Below are 19,787 nucleotides of genomic sequence, written 5' to 3' on the forward strand. Positions count from 1 at the left end.
CCAGTAATATGTCCATACTCCTGGTATTTTTTTGTACATTTTTTTTAATTGGTTTTACAGATTTAAACTTGTGTAGGAGACCTTTTTTAACTTCTAGAAAGTATAGATGTTATTCCCTATTTTAACTTTCTTTTAAAAAAAATTTAAATGACTTCTTTTAAATCATTTTGATTTATCATTACTAATACTTCCCCAAAGAGCTATGCTTTGTTTTCAAGTCATTTTGTGTGTATAACAATATTATTTTATGAATTTTATAGTATTTGAGTTTTAATAAGTGTGCATTATGTAATACTTTATCACGATTTTGAACTTTTAACTAATCGGTTTTCTCTCTTTGCATGTGTCATTATGTACTTAGGAGAAATTTGTGTACTTAATAGAAATCTAGATTAGTGAATAAATTTATAATAAATTTTTTTCACATTGTGAGTGAGAATAGCAGGAACCTTTTTATGCATCTTCTCAAACAAAATATATCTACTAAATATTTTCTTGGCATCTTCAATTTAAAAGTAATATTCAAACTTCTAAAATACTTACTGAGAAGATATGGGTATCTGCTGTGATCTAACATTGTTAATTCTAAAGTCAATCATTTGCTTAAGTAGAATTGTTTTTAAAATGAACATGCCATACAGACATTGTTCATTTCATAAACAGTGAGCTATTTTGGTCAAATGCAAGTGCTAGAACTATTAACATAGAGGTTTCAAAAAGTGAGTGAGATTGACTGCACCCCAAATCCTCATACTCTGGTTTGAGGAGCAGACAGTGAGCCACACCATGGGGCTGCAAGTGTACGTTATGACTAATGTGTGCAGAGTGTTGTGTGAGTCCAGAAGAGGGAGCAGCTAATCTAGAGACGCAGTATACTGAGGAGAGGTAATTAACTGTCCAAAAAAGCCCTATTTCAAGGACTCTGTATAAAGTCTTCCCCCTGGCTGCCAACCTTTTTCGTTCTAATCCACTTTCCATTATACCAATTCAAAAGTTTGTGAGACAAAAGAATAGTGCAGCATTTCAGGTGGAGATGCTGGTCTGTGCAGTGAGCATGGTGGCATAAAAAGAATATAGGAGAACTTAAATTGGTAACTCAGTGTAGCTGTGTTTCAGGTTGTGCTATAGGAGCATTCAGGGGATACATCTGAGCAATGGATTTTCATCAAATTTTATGGTGAACTTAGGATTTGGGCTTAGTATTATTTAAACATTGCAGAACCAAGGTGTTATGTAAACTGGAATAACATGATTCGATTTGTTTCTTAAGGGGCAATTCTGGTGAATACAGAATTGGAAGAAGAGAGGTTAGAGGCCAAAAGAAAGATTGTGTAATAAATTCTTCAACTATGGAATGTTTTTAGATAGTTAATTGTTCACTTCTTTGGTATATAGATTTTTTTACTGGATGCTGAATAATTTATTATTTAAAAATCCTCAGTAAAGAAATCTGAAAAACATTCAGTGATCAGTCAGCATTTTCAGTTGTTCCTATGGGTTGTTATTTTTTTTTTCTAAATGTGTTTCTTAGTCTCAAGGAAATTTCTGCGAAGTGTACTGAATCTAAACCTCTATTATGTTTGTATAATTTCATTCTTTTGTTGTGTAACGGTTTGAATTCATCATAAATCACCTTAAAGTTCCATAAGCCCAAATTAATTATACTCACATTTGTGATATGCTACATTTGTGCTTCTTTATCATATTTTATCATTGTAAACTTGATAGAGCCTGAGCATGGAGATCCTCGATCTGTTTAGTGCTATCTACTTCAACATATAATATCATAGGAAAATTAACTTTGTAATTTGAAACACTTTTCTTGTTATTTAACTCTTCAAAGTTTGCATTTCTGTTTTATACTCCTTTAAACTATGTTATGTGGCATTGACATTTCGCTTGACTGATGATTTTTTTAACTATTACATTTTGTATATACAATTTAAAAAATGAAGTCAACCTAATTATACCACTTTTGTAACTATCCGACATATTTTTTCTGGTTTCTATGTACTAATGTAGTGAGCTTTTTTTAATATATATATATTTTTCAGAATACTATTGTGGAGGCTTCTATTCAGCTTCCTCCTTCCCTTTTCTCACCAAAGCAAAAAAGAGAACTCAGACCAACGGATGACTCTCTTTACAAGCTTCAACTCATTGCATTCCGCAATGGAAAGCTTTTTCCAGCCACTGGAAATTCAACAAATTTGGCTGATGACGGAAAACGACGTACTGTGGTTACCCCTGTGATTCTAACCAAAATAGGTTTGTATGTGGCATATGTTATCCTGTAGTCAGTGGACAATAAGGCCTTGCAGTTGACTGTTCCTAAAAATGCTTATTTTAGTGTTTTCTCGTTTTAATGAGTCACTAGTGAAAAAAGATCTTGCAGAGTACCCATTACTGTAGAAGTTGACATTTATAATTGTTCATGAAGTTTGTTTCAGAAATATTTTTATTTCCCATTTTCTCCAGATGGTGTGAATGTAGATACCCACCACATCCCTGTTAATGTGACACTGCGTCGAATTGCACATGGAGCAGATGCTGTTGCAGCCCGGTGGGATTTCGATTTGCTGAACGGACAAGGAGGCTGGAAGTCAGATGGGTGCCATATACTCTATTCAGACGAAAATATCACTACGATTCAGTGCTACTCCCTTAGTAACTATGCAGTTTTAATGGTATGGCAGTTGTTAACTTTATGCATAAACACTATTCTAAATTTTTGCTATGCATAATTAAGCTCAAATGAAGTGTTTTTTACTTTTAACATAATTTGCTCCCTTTGATTATATGCGATGATATGTGTTCTAATTTTAATTTTAAAGGGAAATTAAGTTACTACCAAGTGAAATGTATGGGATTGAGTTTGGTATATAGGAATTTTAAATCAACTTTATAAGTCAATCAGTTCAGTTAGTCTTTGACCTTAAAACTTGTAGAGACTATTGATACAGTCAGATTCCCTTTGCCCAGAAAGAGTGATTTCATTTGCCAAAGGATACACGGTGAGTAGTGAAAGAACATTTTCCTACTTGCAATCTAGCGCTGTTTCCCACTACATGTCGTAGTTTGTTAGACCCTATTTGAATTTAGAATTAATCATGATAATTTCATTTTTGTCATTGCAAGTGACAGTATTGACACAAAGAATGTCTTTTCAGTTTTAATGACAGTCTAGTGTTGTTTTCTGTTATTTGCCATTGTTAACACTTATTACAGGTTGAGTCTTATGTCTTATCTGAAATGCTTGGGACTAAAAATGTTTTGGATTTTGGATTTTTTCAGATTTTGGAATATTTGCATTATACTTACCAGTTCATCCTTCCTAATCCAAAAATCTGAAATCCTCCAAGGAGCATTTTCTTTGAAAAGTTTTAGATTTTGGAGCATTTTGGTTTGGTTAGGGAACCTGTAATTTTTGGGGGGTAAAATAACAGTTATTAATGTACAGGAGCAAGTGTTTTTATTAATGAGGTCTTTAAATGAATCTGAATCCTGAGCAGATAATTATGAAATAAACCATGCTAGTTCTTATTTTATATTGTAATTATTATAAGTACTGACATCATGGAGTATATTTAGAGTATAGTGGAAGGAATTACTGATGAGTGTGAAAGACATTTCCCAGAAATGGTTTGAGGTTACTCTGGGTGTGAGGAACTTCTGTGTTATTTCTGATTCCAGCTGTAAATCTGTTTTCTAGAAAATGTTTTATCAAAGTGCTAAATACCTTGAAACATGATATATTTTACATTTCATGAATTTTTCTTTTCTTAAAAAAATAGCATTTAGCGCTAGAAATGATCTTGAAGTAAGCCTGAATTATAAATAATTTTCTTTGACTCTTGTTTTTTTTTTTTTTTTTTTTCAATTCAACTTATACATTACCTGGTACACAGGTCAAGCAAGCAGAAAGGTGAATAGATTATTTATCAGAGTAAAGGGATTATCTTTTCAGTGACATAATTGAGCATTTTATGCAAGTGCAAGCAACATATTTAAACATGTATGTTTATAGACTCGGCTATATTTGTATAGGCCCTTTATTCAATTGGGATTAACTTTAGTGTTGACAGTTTATCATTCTGATTCTCTTTGTAAATGGAAGATGTCTTGATTTCTGTAACCATGAGTCTGGTTTCTGTAAGTTCACATTTTATTATTGTGTAGTCACCTTTTATTTATTTTTTATTTTTTTGAGACAGAGTCTCACTCCGGTTGCCCAGGCTGGAGTGCAGTGGTGCAGTCTCGCCTCACTGCAGCCTCTACCTCCCAGGCTCAGGTGATTCTCTTACCTCAGCCTCCTGAGTAGCTGGGATTACAGGCATGCACCACCATACCCGGCTAATTTTTGTATTTTTAGTAGAGACAGGGTTTCGCCATGTTGCCCAGGCTGGTCTTGATCTCCTGGACTCAAGTGATCCGCCTGCCTCAAGCTCGGAAAGTGCTGGGATTATAGGCATGAGCCACTGCCACCTTTTAAATTAAAGCATGAAGCGTTAAAGTATGTGGCATTTTCTCTTCCATTTTGAAAGTGTTTTCTCATTTAGATTTTGAGTATAAAATAAACTGTGATGTACTGATGAGAAATAATATTCAACATTGTCAGAAATTTATGTAATAGTTAACAAGAAAAAATTGAGCAAAATAAATGAAACACAAAACATACACAAAAATGCATTTTATAAGCCTTCGCTGTGGTATTGCACCGTGTGAAACTTTTATTTAATCTAATACCAGTTTAAAGCATCCATTTGTGAACTTCCTAGCTGTTCTTCAAAACTATTAAATTAGTACAATCCTTTTCTGGAAGGAATAAGCTATTCTTTTATCTTTCAGACTTTTAATCTCTTAAAAAGTGTCATACACAATTCTTTAAAGCTAAAATACAGTAGTACTAAGATTTTTTTTCTATTTATTTTCAAAGACTTTTTCCTTTTCTTAAATGTAATTGTGCCATCTAGAGGCAGCAAAGAGAAATGTATTTGAAATTGTTGACAAAATTAAAGTTACTGCATGGGAGTTAGTTGCTAATTAAACATAAAGAAAAAGTTAATGAAATTATACCCACTTTTAGGTAGTTAAAGTTATGTTTAGGATTGAAGAAATTGTTTTTAAAAAATTAGAAAGCAAATTAGAAAGCAGTATCTTTTTTCCTTATATTAGGCTTTTAAAAATTGATAAAATCCTATTTTTCTTGAATACGATCTTAATATATCATTTTATATAGTAAGTCTAAATTCCTGTCTTGCGATATAGTCCATAAAACTTTCCTTTATCTGATTTTAAGAGTTTTGAATTTTTAAAAAATGCGACATAAAGAATATACTTATTCATAAGTCTGAGTATACATCCTGCTATACCAATTATTTACTAAGGTCTCACTGGGAGCCAGAAAAAAAAAATAAGCAGAAATTAGGTTTGCTTGAATGATATGATCTGAAATAGCCAGGTGGGGCAGGAAGATACACAGGAGATGGTGTCTGTAGGAAAAAAAGAAAGAAAACTGAATAGAAAGTAGTGTTATGATTAGGTTCAAACTATGTAGTACTTAATACTTTAATCACTAGTGGTGAAGATAAGCTAATTTATATACATTGATTCCTCTTTTGTTATTGTGTTCACCTAAAAATATGAAACTAGAGAGCATTCATTAATTTTCTTTTTCTAGTGATTCTTTTACATTTGTTTATATAAAACATGCTGAATACCATCTTAATATGTCATTTTATAGATTAAAATGGTATTCAAAGCAACTTTGATATCATTTACTCTATAATTGAACATAAATGCTAGTGATGTTTTTGTTTAAATAATTTTAAAATAAGTACTATACTCACATGGATGTAATGTTTTATTTATTTCTACACACTAACTTACAGTGAAAGCTGGAAGTCCTACCCATCTCTCGCATCACACTGATAAGTAACTACTATTTGTTTCTCGCATATTGTTGAGACCCTCGTGTTTATGGAAACAAAATGAATATATGTTCCTATTTTTTTGCATTTTTGCACAAAGGTTGCATGCTATACACACTGTTCTAAACCATGCTTTTTTCTATAGAGCAACATATCTTAACTATGATGGTGATGATGTGTCTTAAAGAAGAGGATGGTGATGATGGTAGTGGTGGCTACTCTTTATTAAGTACTTATGTGTCAGCCACTCCTCTGATGTCTTTATATACATTCAGTTACTCAGCTCTTATAACTGCCTCATGAGATATAGTACTGTCATCACCCCCACTGTACAGATGTGGAAACTGAGGCAGAGGTTAAATGCCATGCTCACAAAGCTAGTGCTGGTATTGGGATTTGAATTCACAGTCTCATTTTGGAATCTGTGTTAATAATCCCTCTGCTAAGTCTTCTTTCTGAAATCCTCGCAAATCAATATACGAGTTTCCTCATTCTTTCTTTTTTTTTTTTTTTTGAGACGGAGTCTCGCTCTGTCGCCCAGGCTGGAGTGCAGTGGCACAATCTCGGCTCACTGCAAGCTCCGCCTCCCGGGTTCACGCCATTCTCCTGCCTCAGCCTCTCCGAGTAGCTGGGACTACAGGCGCCCGCCACCACGCCCGGCTAATTTTTTGTATTTTTAGTAGAGACGGGGTTTCACCGTGGTCTCGATCTCCTGACCTTGTGATCTGCCCACCTCGGCCTCCCAAAGTGCTGGGATTACAAGCGTGAGCCACCACGCCCGGCCCCTCATTCTTTCTTATCTCTGATTATTATGTTTCTACCATGATTTATTTAGATATTTCTCTATTGTGTTTGTTTCTAGTGGTTTGTACATTGTCATTTTGCACATTTAGTTGAGCATCTGTGAGACAAATTCTCCAAAGTGGAATTGATAATCAAAGGGACCAACTGGTTTTCCTTTTTCATTAAATTGAGGTATTGAGCAAAGTGTACAAATATTGATTACATTTTTACAAAAGAATATATAAGAACAAGATTTGTACTAGAGTGCTGGACAGTGCCCCTGTGTTTCTCTCTAGTCAGTTCCTGCCACCATCTCCAGGTACCACCCTTTTGATGTCTCTCACCATAGATAAGTTTGGCCTGTTTTTAGACTTTAGTTGTGTAGTATGTACACTTGTGTCTGGTTTCTCTCCTGTCATTACATGGATGGAATTTATCTTCATTTTTGCATTTAGCAGCAGTTTATTCTTTTCCATTGCAGTGTAGTAGTCCATTGTATCAATATGCCAAAGTTTGTTCATTTTATCATTGATAGCCATTTCTGTTTCTAGGTTTTGGGTGTCAAGAAAAAGCTGCTGTGAGTACTCATGTATATGTTTTATGATGGACATGTACACTCAGAAGTGAAATTGCTAGGTTGTAGGCTTTCTATGTGTTTAGCTTTAAGTAGCTAAAGCCATGCAGTTGACCAAAATGGTTATATTGGTTTATGGTCTCAACAGTAATGAGAGTTCAGGTGCTCTACATTTTTGCCATGCTTGGAATTGTCAAATCTTCAGTTTTAGTCTTCTGGTGGTGGTATTGTGATGTATCATTCTAGTTTTAATTTGCATTTCTGTGGCGACTATTGATGTTGAGCACTTCTTTAGCTTTTTATTGGCAGTTTGGGTTATCCCCCTTTCCTGACGTTCATGCTTAAGTCTTGCCTATTTTTAATTTTGTTGTCTTTCATTTTCGTAATTATTTGTAGGACTTCTTAATATGGGTTCTGAATGTGAGCTCCCTGTTGAATTTATGTGTTGCATACATCTTCTCCCAGTTCATGCCTTTTTTTCCCTCAATATTGTCTTTTTGTGAAGAGAGTTTCTTAATTTTTCTGAGGTACAATTTCTTAGTTGTTGTTGTTGTTTTAGTTAATGCTGTTTAAGAAATCTTTTTCTACCCCCAAATTAGGAAGATCTTCTTTTTTGTGTTCTTCAAGAAGCTTTAATGTGCTTTACCTTTTATATTTAGTTCTGTAACTTGACTGGAATTGATTTTTTGTTGATGTGAGGTAGGGGGAATAAAATCTTTAAATTTGCATTCTTTGTTCTTTAGTGGGGAAAAAGCAACATAGAAGTAAGTCATAGTCCTCTTTTTAAATTTTTGTTTGTTTTTTACATTTCTGATTTCAGATCTATTTTAAAATTTTAATGGTAAACTCTTATTATAATTCTTTATACCCTGACACACAGGATGCCCTGATATATTTTCTTTGGATTCCTTTCCATTGTTCAGATCCTGGTGAATTTAGACAATTGCTTATTTTAATTATTCTTATTGATACAGTGATAATTATGGAAAACTTCCACTGATTTTATATTCAGTAATTCTGAGGCCTGAAGTAACACTTGTAAATATATGAATCTCTGACAAGTGAACAGTTTTAAAAACTCTTTTTCCATTGATTTAGTAATGATCATCTTTGTGATTTTTTTAACACACATTTGATGTTCAGTTTCTCTGTATTAGTTCAGCTAACTTCTGTGGAGAACTTTGTTTTTCATTTCCTGGCTTAGTTGTTAAAGTTTGTACTGAGTAGAAGAGTAACTAAGATTACTATTTAGTGATGGACTGTGGTCATGTGGTTGCCGGAGGGCAGAGTCATTTTCTATTTTATTTATTACTGTGTTGCAAATGTGAGCAACAGTTTTACTTTTTCTACTCAAAGGTGTCTCATACTATGATTTTTATATAGTGTGTTTAGTAATGTTTTCATTATCATAAAGCCTATATTTATTTACTGCCATAATTGAAAATAATTTGATTCAGGTTTCTGCTTTCTCTCTCTCATTGTAGAGCTTTAATTTGTTTACTATCGTGGTATTCTAAAATTCTCAATTGCCGTAAATATTTTTATATTCTTTTTCTTTTTGAGGCGGAGTCTTGCTCTGTTGCCCAGGCTGGAGGGCAGTGGCTTGATCTCGGCTCACTGCAAGCTCTGCCTCCCAGGTTCACGCCATTCTTCTGCCTCAGCCTCCCGCGTAGCTGGTACTACAGGTGCCCGCCACCATGCCCGGCTAATTTTTTGTATTTTTAGTAGAGACGGGGTTTCACTGTGTTAGCTAGGATGGTCTCGATCTCCTGACCTTGTGATCCACCTGCCTCGGCCTCCCAAAGTGCTGGGATTACAGGTGTGAGCCACCGCGCCCAGCCTTATATTATTTTGTATTGCCCAGTCTAGCCAGATTTTTTTAAAGGTGGGAAAGCTAATAATGGCTTTTAATTTTTTTTTTTTAAAGATGGGAAAGCTAATAATGGCTTTTAATTTTTTTAGTAGTTCTGTTTTACATGGTTAATACTACCTGCATAACAGCTTTGATTTGCCTCTTGGCCCCCAAAGTCTACAATATTTACTATCTGGCCCTTTATACTATACTTTTCGCTAGGTTCATTTTTCAGCAGGAGACCTCTTTGCATGTGGGCAGGTCAAAAATGCTCTTGTGGGATTAATAACAGAATAATAAGGAACTGGAACTGAAACAACTCAACATAAAAAAAATTTTGATTTAAGAAATGGGCAAACGATCGGACTAGATATTCTGAAAAGAAGACATACAAATGACCAACAGGTGTATGAAAAAATCTCACCATCACTAGTCATCAGGAAAATACAAATCAAAACCACAATAAGATACCTTACCCCAGTTAAGTGGTTTGTATCAAAAAGACAAAAAATAACAGAATGTGGAGAAGAGAACTCTTATACATTGTTGGTGGGAATGTAAATTAGTACAACAATTATAGAAAGTAGTTTGTAAGTTTCTTAAAAAACTAAAAATAGAGCTACCGTATGACCCAGCAATCTCACTGCTGAGTATATATTCAAAAGAAAGGAAATCAGTATATTGAAGAGATACCTGCGCTCGCATTTACTGCAGCACTATTCACGATAGCCAAGATATACAATCAACGTAAGTGTCCATCAGTCCATCAACAGACGAATGGGTAAAGAAAATTCGGTATATATACACCAAGGAGTACTATTCAGTCATAAAAAAAGAATGAAATCTTGTCATTTGCAGCAACATGGATGAGCCTGGAAGTTATTTTGTTAAGTGAAATAAGCCAGGTACAGAATGACAAATAGTGCATGTTTTCACCCATATGTGGGAGGTGAAAAAGTTGATCTCATGGAGGTAGAAAGGAGAATGGAAAATACCAGAGGCTGGGAAGGGAAGGGTCTAGGAAGAGGGCGTGAAGTAAGGTTGGTTAATGAGTACAACCAAGTACAGATAGAAGGAATAAATTCTGGTGTTTGATAGCATGTCAGGGTGACTGTAGTTATCAATAATCTATTGCATATTTATTGCATATTTCATATTTCCCAATTTGATTTGGTCATTACACATTATATGTATGGATCAAAATATTACACGTATGCCATAAATATATACAGTTATTATGTGTCAATAAAAACATGTTGAGAAAAAAATGCCCCTGTGGAAGCAGTGCCTTGTGTGACCAGTGACAGAGGTACTCATGCCTTCATTCAGTCATTGTTGCCCTCTGTTTCAACATCTAGTTTCTTTTTCATTCTGTGTCACATTTGTTTGACTTTTGAAAAATAGCAATTTTTTTTAAATTTTATTTTTAATTTTTTTTAGAAACAGGGTCTCGCTCTGTCTCCCAGGCTGGAGTGCAGTGGCACAATCTCAGCTCAGTGCAGCTTCAAACTCCCTGGCTCAAGTGATCTTCCCACTTCAGCCTCCCAAGTAGCTGGGGTTACAGGCGCGCCCCATTAATGTTTTTATTTTTATTTTTTTGCAGAAATGGGATGTCACTATGTTGCTCAGGCTGGTTTCAAGCTCCTGGCCTCAAGCAATCCTCCTCCCTTGGGCCTCCCAAAACTCTGAAATTCTAGGCATGAGTCACTGTGCCTGGCCAAAAATAACTGATTTCTTTTAAACTTGAATGCCATAAACAGTATATTTTGAGAACTAAATTGGCTTTTAGTCGAATGTTTTATTCGATGATATCCAGCTCCCCATGTTGTTACTCTCTGCCAAGGGCTATGGAAGGCACTTTTACTGCCTTTCTTCTACCCCTTCTCCAAACCCCCCTAAGATGATTAGAGGAGTCTCCATTGTATAGTGAGGTAACTGCCCCAAGTCTTATAGCTGGTAAGGGGCAACGTGTTATTGAACATTTCCTGCAGTAATCTAAAGCGGGCACTGCACAAAAGAAGTTGAGAAGCTAAACTAGATATTGAAAGTTTATCCTCAGTTATTAGTTCTGTACTGGAATAGAAGCTTCTCATTGAAATTTGAGGAAAATGTATCTCTTCTCACTAGCATCTAACTGGTTTTCATTATCCCAACATTTCTTTGAATTTCTCTGCTAATATTCTGGACTTTTAACAGAGTGCAACTATTTTGAGGCCATGTATTACAGGCTAGTGTTATGGGCATTTCACAAAGGCAAATTGCTCAGAATTGGTCCTGACAGGCTTTTCTCTGGTCTTTTCCCTTTTGTGTATTTAATTTACAGACTGCAGGGCCTCCAAGGGTTGAAACTGTTTTCTGTCTATCCCTGTGTATCCATTAGTTGGCACTATGCCTGGCCATGGCGTGCACTCAATATTTGTCAAGTAAATGGGTGATTTGTAAGTTAGAGGCTCATCATAGTATAGTTGAGTAGTCTAGCTGGAGTTCAGTTTCCTGTGTTCTCATCTGTGCTTCCCACTTGCTGTGGTTTTTGTCATTAACTGTTCAGCATTTGATAAGGTGAGGGGTTTGTTAGGCATCCTGATACCATATTTTTAGATCTGTAATTGTGGATTGTGAACTTCTGATTCTTCCCTGGGAAAATTTGCCCCTTCCCTTGCTACTCTATTGAGGTCATCTTCCATTTCCTTGTCTGGTTGTCACTTATTCTCTTCCTTTTTTTTTTTTTTAATCTACCTTTTCTTGTTTCAGATATTTTATTAGTAAGAGCTTCCTAATTGGAGGTATATCCACTGTGGACTCCTTCCCTTATTCAGTAGTCACATTTTAGCTTTAAGAGTCAGTGCAGACAGAGAATTTAGTGAAGGGATCTGGTAAACCTACAGCTTTGACTCTTACAACCCCGGTTATCTGACATGGTGGCCAGGGTGGAGGTGTCTTTCCAACTTGCTTTGGTCTTTTATAAAGAGAGTAGCATTAAGATGCCCATTGTTTTCATTTCAGAGAGGCAGTGTCTGCATTGTGTTTGGGAGCAGGGACTTGGCAGCCAAGCTCCTTTGAATCTAATCCTTAAGGCACATAACTTTTCTGTGCCTCAGTTTTTTAACATATAAAATGGGGCTAATAACATACTTACCTCATACAGTTATGGTGCTGGACACAGTCAGTGCCTAGATTGTTCACAGTCAATGCCTGTTAATGTCTATAAGTGACGTGCTGTTATTGCTTATTTATTTTTTTAAATAATTTTTCTTTTGAGGAAGGGTCTCACTATGTGGCCCAGGCTGGAGTGCAGTGGTGCTGTCTTGGCTAACTGCAGCCTTGACCTCCTGGGCTCAAGTGATCCTCCCACCTCAGCCTACCAAGTAGCTGGAACTACAGGCGCACGCCACCAGGCCTGGCTAATTTTTAAAAATATATCTTTTGTAGAGATGCGATCTCCCTGTGTTGCTCAGGGTGGTCTCGAACTCCTGAGCTCAAGCCTTCCGCTTACCTCAACCTCCTAAAGTGCTGGGATTACAGGTGCGAGCCACTGTGCTCAGCCATTTATTGATTTTTGAGCTCTTACAGGGCTCTTCCTCTTTGCTGCCATAATTGTGCTTGACTTACCTTCATCAAACATTGTTATGATCTGATTGCACATGGGTCTCCCCTGTGATTTTCACCTCTTCAGGGACAGGAACCATGTCTTATCGTTGCGTCTCCAATATCCTATGCAGTGTTTGGTCCGTTTGTATTTGAGGAACTTGAAGTTGAACTTGACTACGGATAGTTAGAGAGGTGTCTTTGGGCTTTGTAGCCTCAGAGATACTGCTCTCATTGTGTCTGATCAGCTAGTGAATATGCAGAGTGATAACTAGGCTTAAAGGGCATTGAAAAGGATGAAGTCTGGTTATGCTTTCTGAATTGCCTAAATGTAGAGGGCTGATTTCTCTTTTACCCTCGTGGCAGAGTCAACATTTCAATTTATAAAATAGATGGTCCAGTGTAAAATGAGGGTATGCCATAAGCAGTTAATACAGTAGAAGTTAGGAAAGCAAAGTAACTTGTTAGGAAAATAGCATGAAACATTAGTCTGAATAAAATAAAGAGACATAAGGGCCAGAGTTTTTGTTTATTGATGTGTTTTCATCACTCAAAAAAATCTCAGTAGTTAAATGTGGGGAGAAGTGCTGCTAGAATGAATCTTTCCTTTTGCCCTCAGGATTTGACAGGATCTGAACTATACACCCAGGCGGCCAGCCTCCTGCATCCTGTGGTTTATACTACCGCTATCATTCTCCTCTTATGTCTCTTAGCCGTCATTGTCAGTTACATATACCATCACAGGTAAGAAATACATCTCGACAGAATAGATCTGCGGACTTTGATTTGAAGGACTTTATTTCACATTTAATTAGGATAAAATTGAGTTTGTTATCATCCTATATTTCCAAAGTAAGGATGATTACTTTAGAATATATACATGCCTTCTTCATTTCATGCTATTAGAGACATAAATAATTAGTATTTGAGATGATAAATTCAGTTTTTACAGCATCCAGTCAGTTTGCTGGGTTTGTATCTAGAAAAGAACATGGGAAATATGTATTGGAGACTGTGGGGCGGGTCACAGGCGCAATAGGATGTAAAGAGAGGCAGAAATTTCTTACCTGCAGAGGTACCTAAAGGGGTATCTCTAGATATCAGACTGTATTATTACTCTTATTTTATGACTTTTTGTCTATTATGATAGATGGCATTTTTAAGAAAATTTGTGGCATTTAAGCATGGGATATGTTTTTTGTTAATTGGAGGCAAAGCTATAGAAACTTTTATTTTCTGGTAGGAAATAATGAACTAAAAGGATTCGCTAAGCAGAAATTCACTTTACAAAACGTTTTGCTAGAATATATTTTCCTGTTTAAGCTAGACATATATGACATTTCTTGACATTTAGTTAAGAAACAAAAGGAGATTTCGATATATATAAAAAAAGAAAGACTTCAACATTTTATTATGAAAGTCCAGGAAGAAATGCACTGAGTGTTTAGACCTGTGCCAGTGGGTCAAAAAAAGGCCCATTGGCATGTTGCAGAAATCTCTAGGTGGCCAAGCAGGTAATCCAGTCATCTTAAGACGTTGTAGTAACAAAAGCCCATGTATTTCCTTGTGGAGAATTTCTTTAGCATTTAGTGGGTGCAGTGGTTCCATAAATGGCTTTTTGTTATTAAGTGCATAAAGTTAAATGTTAAACTAGATCGAGTTAAATGATTTCTCAGATCTGTGCGTGTGTGTCTGGTAGTATATGTTTGTTAAATAAAATGTTTAAATATCAAATATTTAACTTTTGCCTTTGAAGTTGGAATTAACTTAAGATGAACATCATAGTTTTCTCCTTCATATGTACTAGCCTGAATATTAATATTTTCTCTCTTTTTTAAACAGTTTGATTAGAATCAGCCTCAAGAGTTGGCACATGCTTGTGAACTTGTGCTTTCATATTTTCCTAACCTGTGTGGTCTTTGTGGGAGGAATAACCCAGACCAGGAATGCCAGCGTCTGCCAAGCAGTAAGTCAGAGTGAAAAACCGAAATGGAAAAACTTACTGGTATTAGAAAATAATTTCATTAACTACGAAAAGAAAAAATCATTCTTTAACACCTTTTCTTGAACTGATTAAAGTTAAATTTAATGTCTGTCACTTAAACAGTCTGCCAGTTTACTTCCTGTTTTAAATTACCATTTTGCAACCGAATATATAACTTAAACAGCTCATCCGTTTATCATTGGGAATTTAGTGTTACACGTTTATGGCTATTATTACAATGCCTATTATTTATTTTTAAAATGTATGAAATTCTGACTTTGGCTGAAAGAGAAGTGACATTTTCTGGTAGTAGAATTTTAAAAATTATTTTATGTGTTGATGAAAACAAAAATTAGAAAAAGTTAGTCATAAAGATATAAAAATGACACTAGGTTAGATAAATATGAAGAATTAAAAAATATCTTACTCTTAGTTTCCAATAAATTATTACATATGTAGCCTTAGTGAACAGTTTTCTTGCAGCATAAATATAAAATTGGAAATTCTTCAATCTATGAATAGAAAATATGTATAATTTTATTTCTGTGTTTGTATATTGTTTTTCACATGCGTGATAGCAAGAAGTATAATGTAGTAATTGAAAGTTCAGGCTGCCTGGATTTGGATTTCAGTTTACCATTTATCGGCTCTGTTTCTGTGGGCGATCTGTTTAACCATTTTTTTCCTTTGGTTTGTTTTTAAAACTGTAATTAAAAAAATATATAACATATGATCTCTGTAAACAAATTGTTCACTGTACAGTACAGTATTGTCACACGTAAGCACAACATTGTGCAGCAGATACCTAGAACTTTTCGTCTAGTGTGATTGAAACTCGGTATGCATTGAACAACGACCCCTTTTTTCTTCTCCCCCAGTCTTATGGCAGTCACCATTTTCTTCTTGGCTTCTATAAGTTTGACTACTTCAGATACCTCATATAAGTGGAGTCATGCATTATTTGTCCTTCACTGACTTATTTCATTTAGCATAATGTTTCAAGGTTCATCTGTGTTGGTGAATATGATTTTCCTCTTTTTTATGGCTGAATAATATTCCATTGTATGTAGAGACCACATTTTCTTTATTTGTTGTTGATGGACATACAAGTTGTTTCTCTTGGCTATTGTGAGTAATGAATGCTTCAGGGAACACAAGAGTGCAAGTATCTCTTTGAGATTTTGATTTTAATGTGTAATCCTACTGTGTCTCAGTTTTCTCACCTATAAATTGGGAATGATAATCGAGTTGTTGGATGATGTGATTATATTAAAAAACTGAAGTAATTTACACAAATTATTAGAATTAATAGGAACGTTTAGCAGAGAGCAACTGCTAGTGTGCAGGAATACAACTATGAGAAAACATAATGAGAAGGTGGCATTTACATAGTGTCAAAGACTATCAAGTATCTAGAAATAATGAAAAATGTTCAAGATTTATGGGTAAAATTAAAATATGTATTAAAGAAGACCTAAATAAATGGAAAGATATAATAGGTCAAAGGATAGGAAGACTTAATATTAGCCAGATGGCAATTCCTTTTAAGATTAATCTGTAGAATTTTTTATGAAACTCAATAAGATGATTTTTAAATTTATGTGAAAATAAATGACCAAAGAAAGACAAGACACTAATAAAAAAGAGGAGCAGAGCCGGAAGACTGTCTTCTAGCCATCAGGGTTTATGAGGCTATGGAAATGAAACCAATGTGGTATTAGCAGTAGGCAGAGATAAATTGGCCAATGGGATAGAATAGAGAGTCTAGAGGCAGACCCACGGGAACTTTGACGTACAACAGAGGGGATGTGCCTTGTCAGCTGGGGAAGAGAGACCACCATTCAGTAAATGGAGTTGGAGAAAATCCATTTGGAAAAAGATTAAACTGGGTTTATACCTCATGCCACATAAAAAAAAGTCAACTCTAGGTGGTTTAAAGACTTACATATCCAAACCAAAATCTTAAAACCCTTTAAAAAAAAGTTGGAGACCTTAAGATAAGGAAGTCCAATAAGACAGTGAAAGGCATCCACTAGAAAAAATGTAATTTTGACTAAAAATAAGAACTTGTGTTTATCAAGAGCCCTTAAAGAAGCTGAAAAGATAAGTTACAAATTGGAGGAGTCTGTTTACAATCCATACAACTAACAGCATTCGATTAAAAAATATATCAGTAACTATAATCAGTGAGAACATCACAAGTCAGAAGAAAAAGCAGGAGAATGGATGAGCATGTCATAGAAGAGCGAACACACAGGTTCAGCACATGTGCGCAGAAATGTTCAACAGCGTGGGGGTCATGGAGATGCCAATGAAGACGATTAGTTACCATTTTTATGCCTTTTCCATCAGCAAAAGTTAAGCCTGACAATGCCAAGTCTTGATGAACATGTGGACCCAAAGGATCCTTTTATGTATTTGGTAGGAATGTAAGTGGACGTCCCCTGGGAGGCATTGCCTTCTATAGTTACGTGTTCACGTAACCTGGAACCCAGCAGCCCCACTCTTGTACTCAGAGTAACCTTGCCTGTGTGCACATGAATATGAGCATGGATATGAATATTCATTGCAGCACTATACACAGTATCAAAAACCTGGAAGCAACCCAAATGTCCAACAGAGAGAGAGAGTGAACAAACAAACCCTGTAGTATTATACAAGAGTCAGAACCAATGAATTATAGCAATGCAGAATAGCACAAATTAGTTTTAAGTGAAAAGTTGAAAAGTCCTATAAATTAACATTCACCTTTTGGTTTTTTTTTTATAAAGGTAAAAATCACTAAAACTGCCCACTTTAATAAAAAATAGGTGCAATAAAACTATAAAAGAGAAAGCAAGGGAGTGATGAACAGAGGATGTAGGGTGATGGTACAGAGGATATAATAGGGTGATAGTTACCTGTGATGAGGGGGTCATATGATTAGATAACAGGTTATTGGCAAGGTCCTACCTTGTGTCTTGCTGGTAGATTCTTAATTCTTACTTATCATACTATTAATAATAGCTAACTAAATAAAGGCAGGTTGTACTGGGCCCACTCATTAGACTGTGTCATGATACTGTGGCTTATGATTAATCCAATACTGTGTACCTGAGATCCAATTTAAACTGTGTGTGTGTAACAATTGTTGAGAGGATTAAATGACTCAAGCATCTCAAGAGTGCCAGTCATATACTAACTGTTTAATAAATGTTACCTGTTACCACTATTATATTAGTATTATTGATGAAATTACCTCTCATCTGTGTGATATATTTTTATTTTAGGCTGTTACTACACATCTGTAAATAAACTGCCTACAAGAAGTCAGATGATGGGTCTCAGATCAACTACATGCATGTATAGAAGATAGCTCCTCTGTGTTCTCGTCTTTCTCCCTTTCTTCATGTGGCTGACTCCCACTTATCTTGCAGGTCTTATTTTATCGTTACTGTTTCAGAGATTCTGTTCCTGTATCCCTCAGTGTTATTCTGTGGACCTGTATTATTCTGTTTTCATGCTGCTAATAAAAACATACCCGAGACTGGGTAATTTATAAAGGAAAGAGGTTTAATTGATCCACAGTTCCACATGGCTGGGGAGACCTCACAGTCATGGTGGAAGGCAAAGGAAGAGCAAAGTCATGTCTTTTGTGGCAGCAGGCAAGAGAGAGCATGTGCCCTTTATAAAACCATCAGATCTCGTGAAAGTTATTCACTATTGCAAGAACAGCTCAGGAAAGACCCACCCTCATGATTCAGTTACCTCCCACTGGGTCCCTCCCACGACAGATGAGAATTATGGGAGCTACAATTCAAGATTTGGGTGGGGACACAACTAAACCGTATCAGGTCCCTACTAAAATTTCATGCTGCCTATGAAACTTTATGATTTACTATTTAACTATCTCTGAACTCTAAGCTCTCCATGGACTCCAAGCTCTACAAGCATAAGAATTATAGTAGTTGAACTTTGGGAGGCCGAGGCAGGCGGATCATGAGGTCAAGAGATCGAGACCATTCTGGCCAACATGGTGAAACCCCATCTCCGCTAAAAGTACAAAAATTAGCTGGGCATGGTGGCACTCGCCTGTAGTCCCAGCTACTCGGGAGGCTGAGGCAGAATTGCTTGAACCCGGGAGGCAGAGGTTGCAGTGAGCCGAGATTGCGCCACTGCACTCCTGCCTGGTGACAGAGCAAGACTCTGTCTCAAAAAAAAAAAAAAAAAGAATTAACAGTAGTTGATTCACTAGTGCTTATCCAGGGACCAGCACAAGTCCTGACCCATAGTAGGTGCTGAGCAAATGTTTACTGGGTGAATGAACAAAAAGAAGCCTCTGTCTGCACATTAGAATGCATTCAAATCTGGAGCCATTTTGACTCTGTTAGAAGAGTACTCAGCACACATTGGCAATAAAGGTCTTCATTGTATCTGAAAGTATTCATTGATTTCTTGAAGCAGACACATAAATGTATTTCACTAAGGAAATGAATGGAAAGAGGCCGTTGTAAAGATGACTGCCTTTCATTGTCCTAAGTGGAATTTTCTACCATTCCTAAATAGAAAAACAGAGGAATTGCAATGAGTTTTTAGGGCTTCAAGAACAAATGCCATTAAAGGGCCGGGCGCGGTGGCTCACGCTTGTAATCCCAGCACTTTGGGAGGCCGAGGCGGGCGGATCACGAGGTCAGGAGATCGAGACCACGGTGAAACCCCGTCTCTACTAAAAATACAAAAAAATTAGCCGGGCGTGGTGGCGGGCGCCTGTAGTCCCAGCTACTCGGAGAGGCTGAGGCAGGAGAATGGCGTGAACCCGGGAGGCGGAGCTTGCAGTGAGCCGAGATTGCGCCACTGCACTCCAGCCTGGGCGACAGAGCAAGACTCCGTCTCAAAAAAAAAAAAAAAAGGTTTACAAAAGAAAAGGGAAAGGCAAGTCTAGACGTTTCACTGTCGTTCTCTTCTATGTTTATAATGTGTTTCCCTTTGATGAAAGACATAGCATCATTCTTATATTTCTGACTCCGACATTCCTTGCTTCACTTTGTCACTGTAATACTCAATTCAGGTAATCACCGGCCGAGAGCAGAGTGGTGGAAT

At 36.2% G+C, this 19,787-nt stretch overlaps 1 protein-coding gene across 2 annotated transcripts in view; it reads left to right on the forward strand.

The window, feature by feature from the left end:
• ADGRA3 (adhesion G protein-coupled receptor A3) overlaps window positions 1-19,787 on the forward strand; it is a 130,783-nt gene that overhangs the window by 101,955 nt on the left and 9,041 nt on the right. Inside the window, exons 13-16 of one of the 2 annotated variants that reach the window (XM_032135627.2) lie at window positions 2,055-2,268; window positions 2,479-2,687; window positions 13,344-13,468; window positions 14,567-14,690. In XM_032135627.2, the coding sequence (XP_031991518.1) occupies window positions 2,055-2,268; window positions 2,479-2,687; window positions 13,344-13,468; window positions 14,567-14,690 (672 nt within the window). The remainder of the gene's footprint in view (window positions 1-2,054; window positions 2,269-2,478; window positions 2,688-13,343; window positions 13,469-14,566; window positions 14,691-19,787) is intronic. The other variant, XM_032135628.2, reaches the window with a different exon arrangement.

Source organism: Hylobates moloch, unplaced genomic scaffold, assembly GCF_009828535.3.
Source record: "Hylobates moloch isolate HMO894 unplaced genomic scaffold, HMol_V3 SCAFFOLD_17, whole genome shotgun sequence".
In the NCBI taxonomy this organism is placed as follows: Eukaryota; Metazoa; Chordata; class Mammalia; order Primates; family Hylobatidae; genus Hylobates; species Hylobates moloch.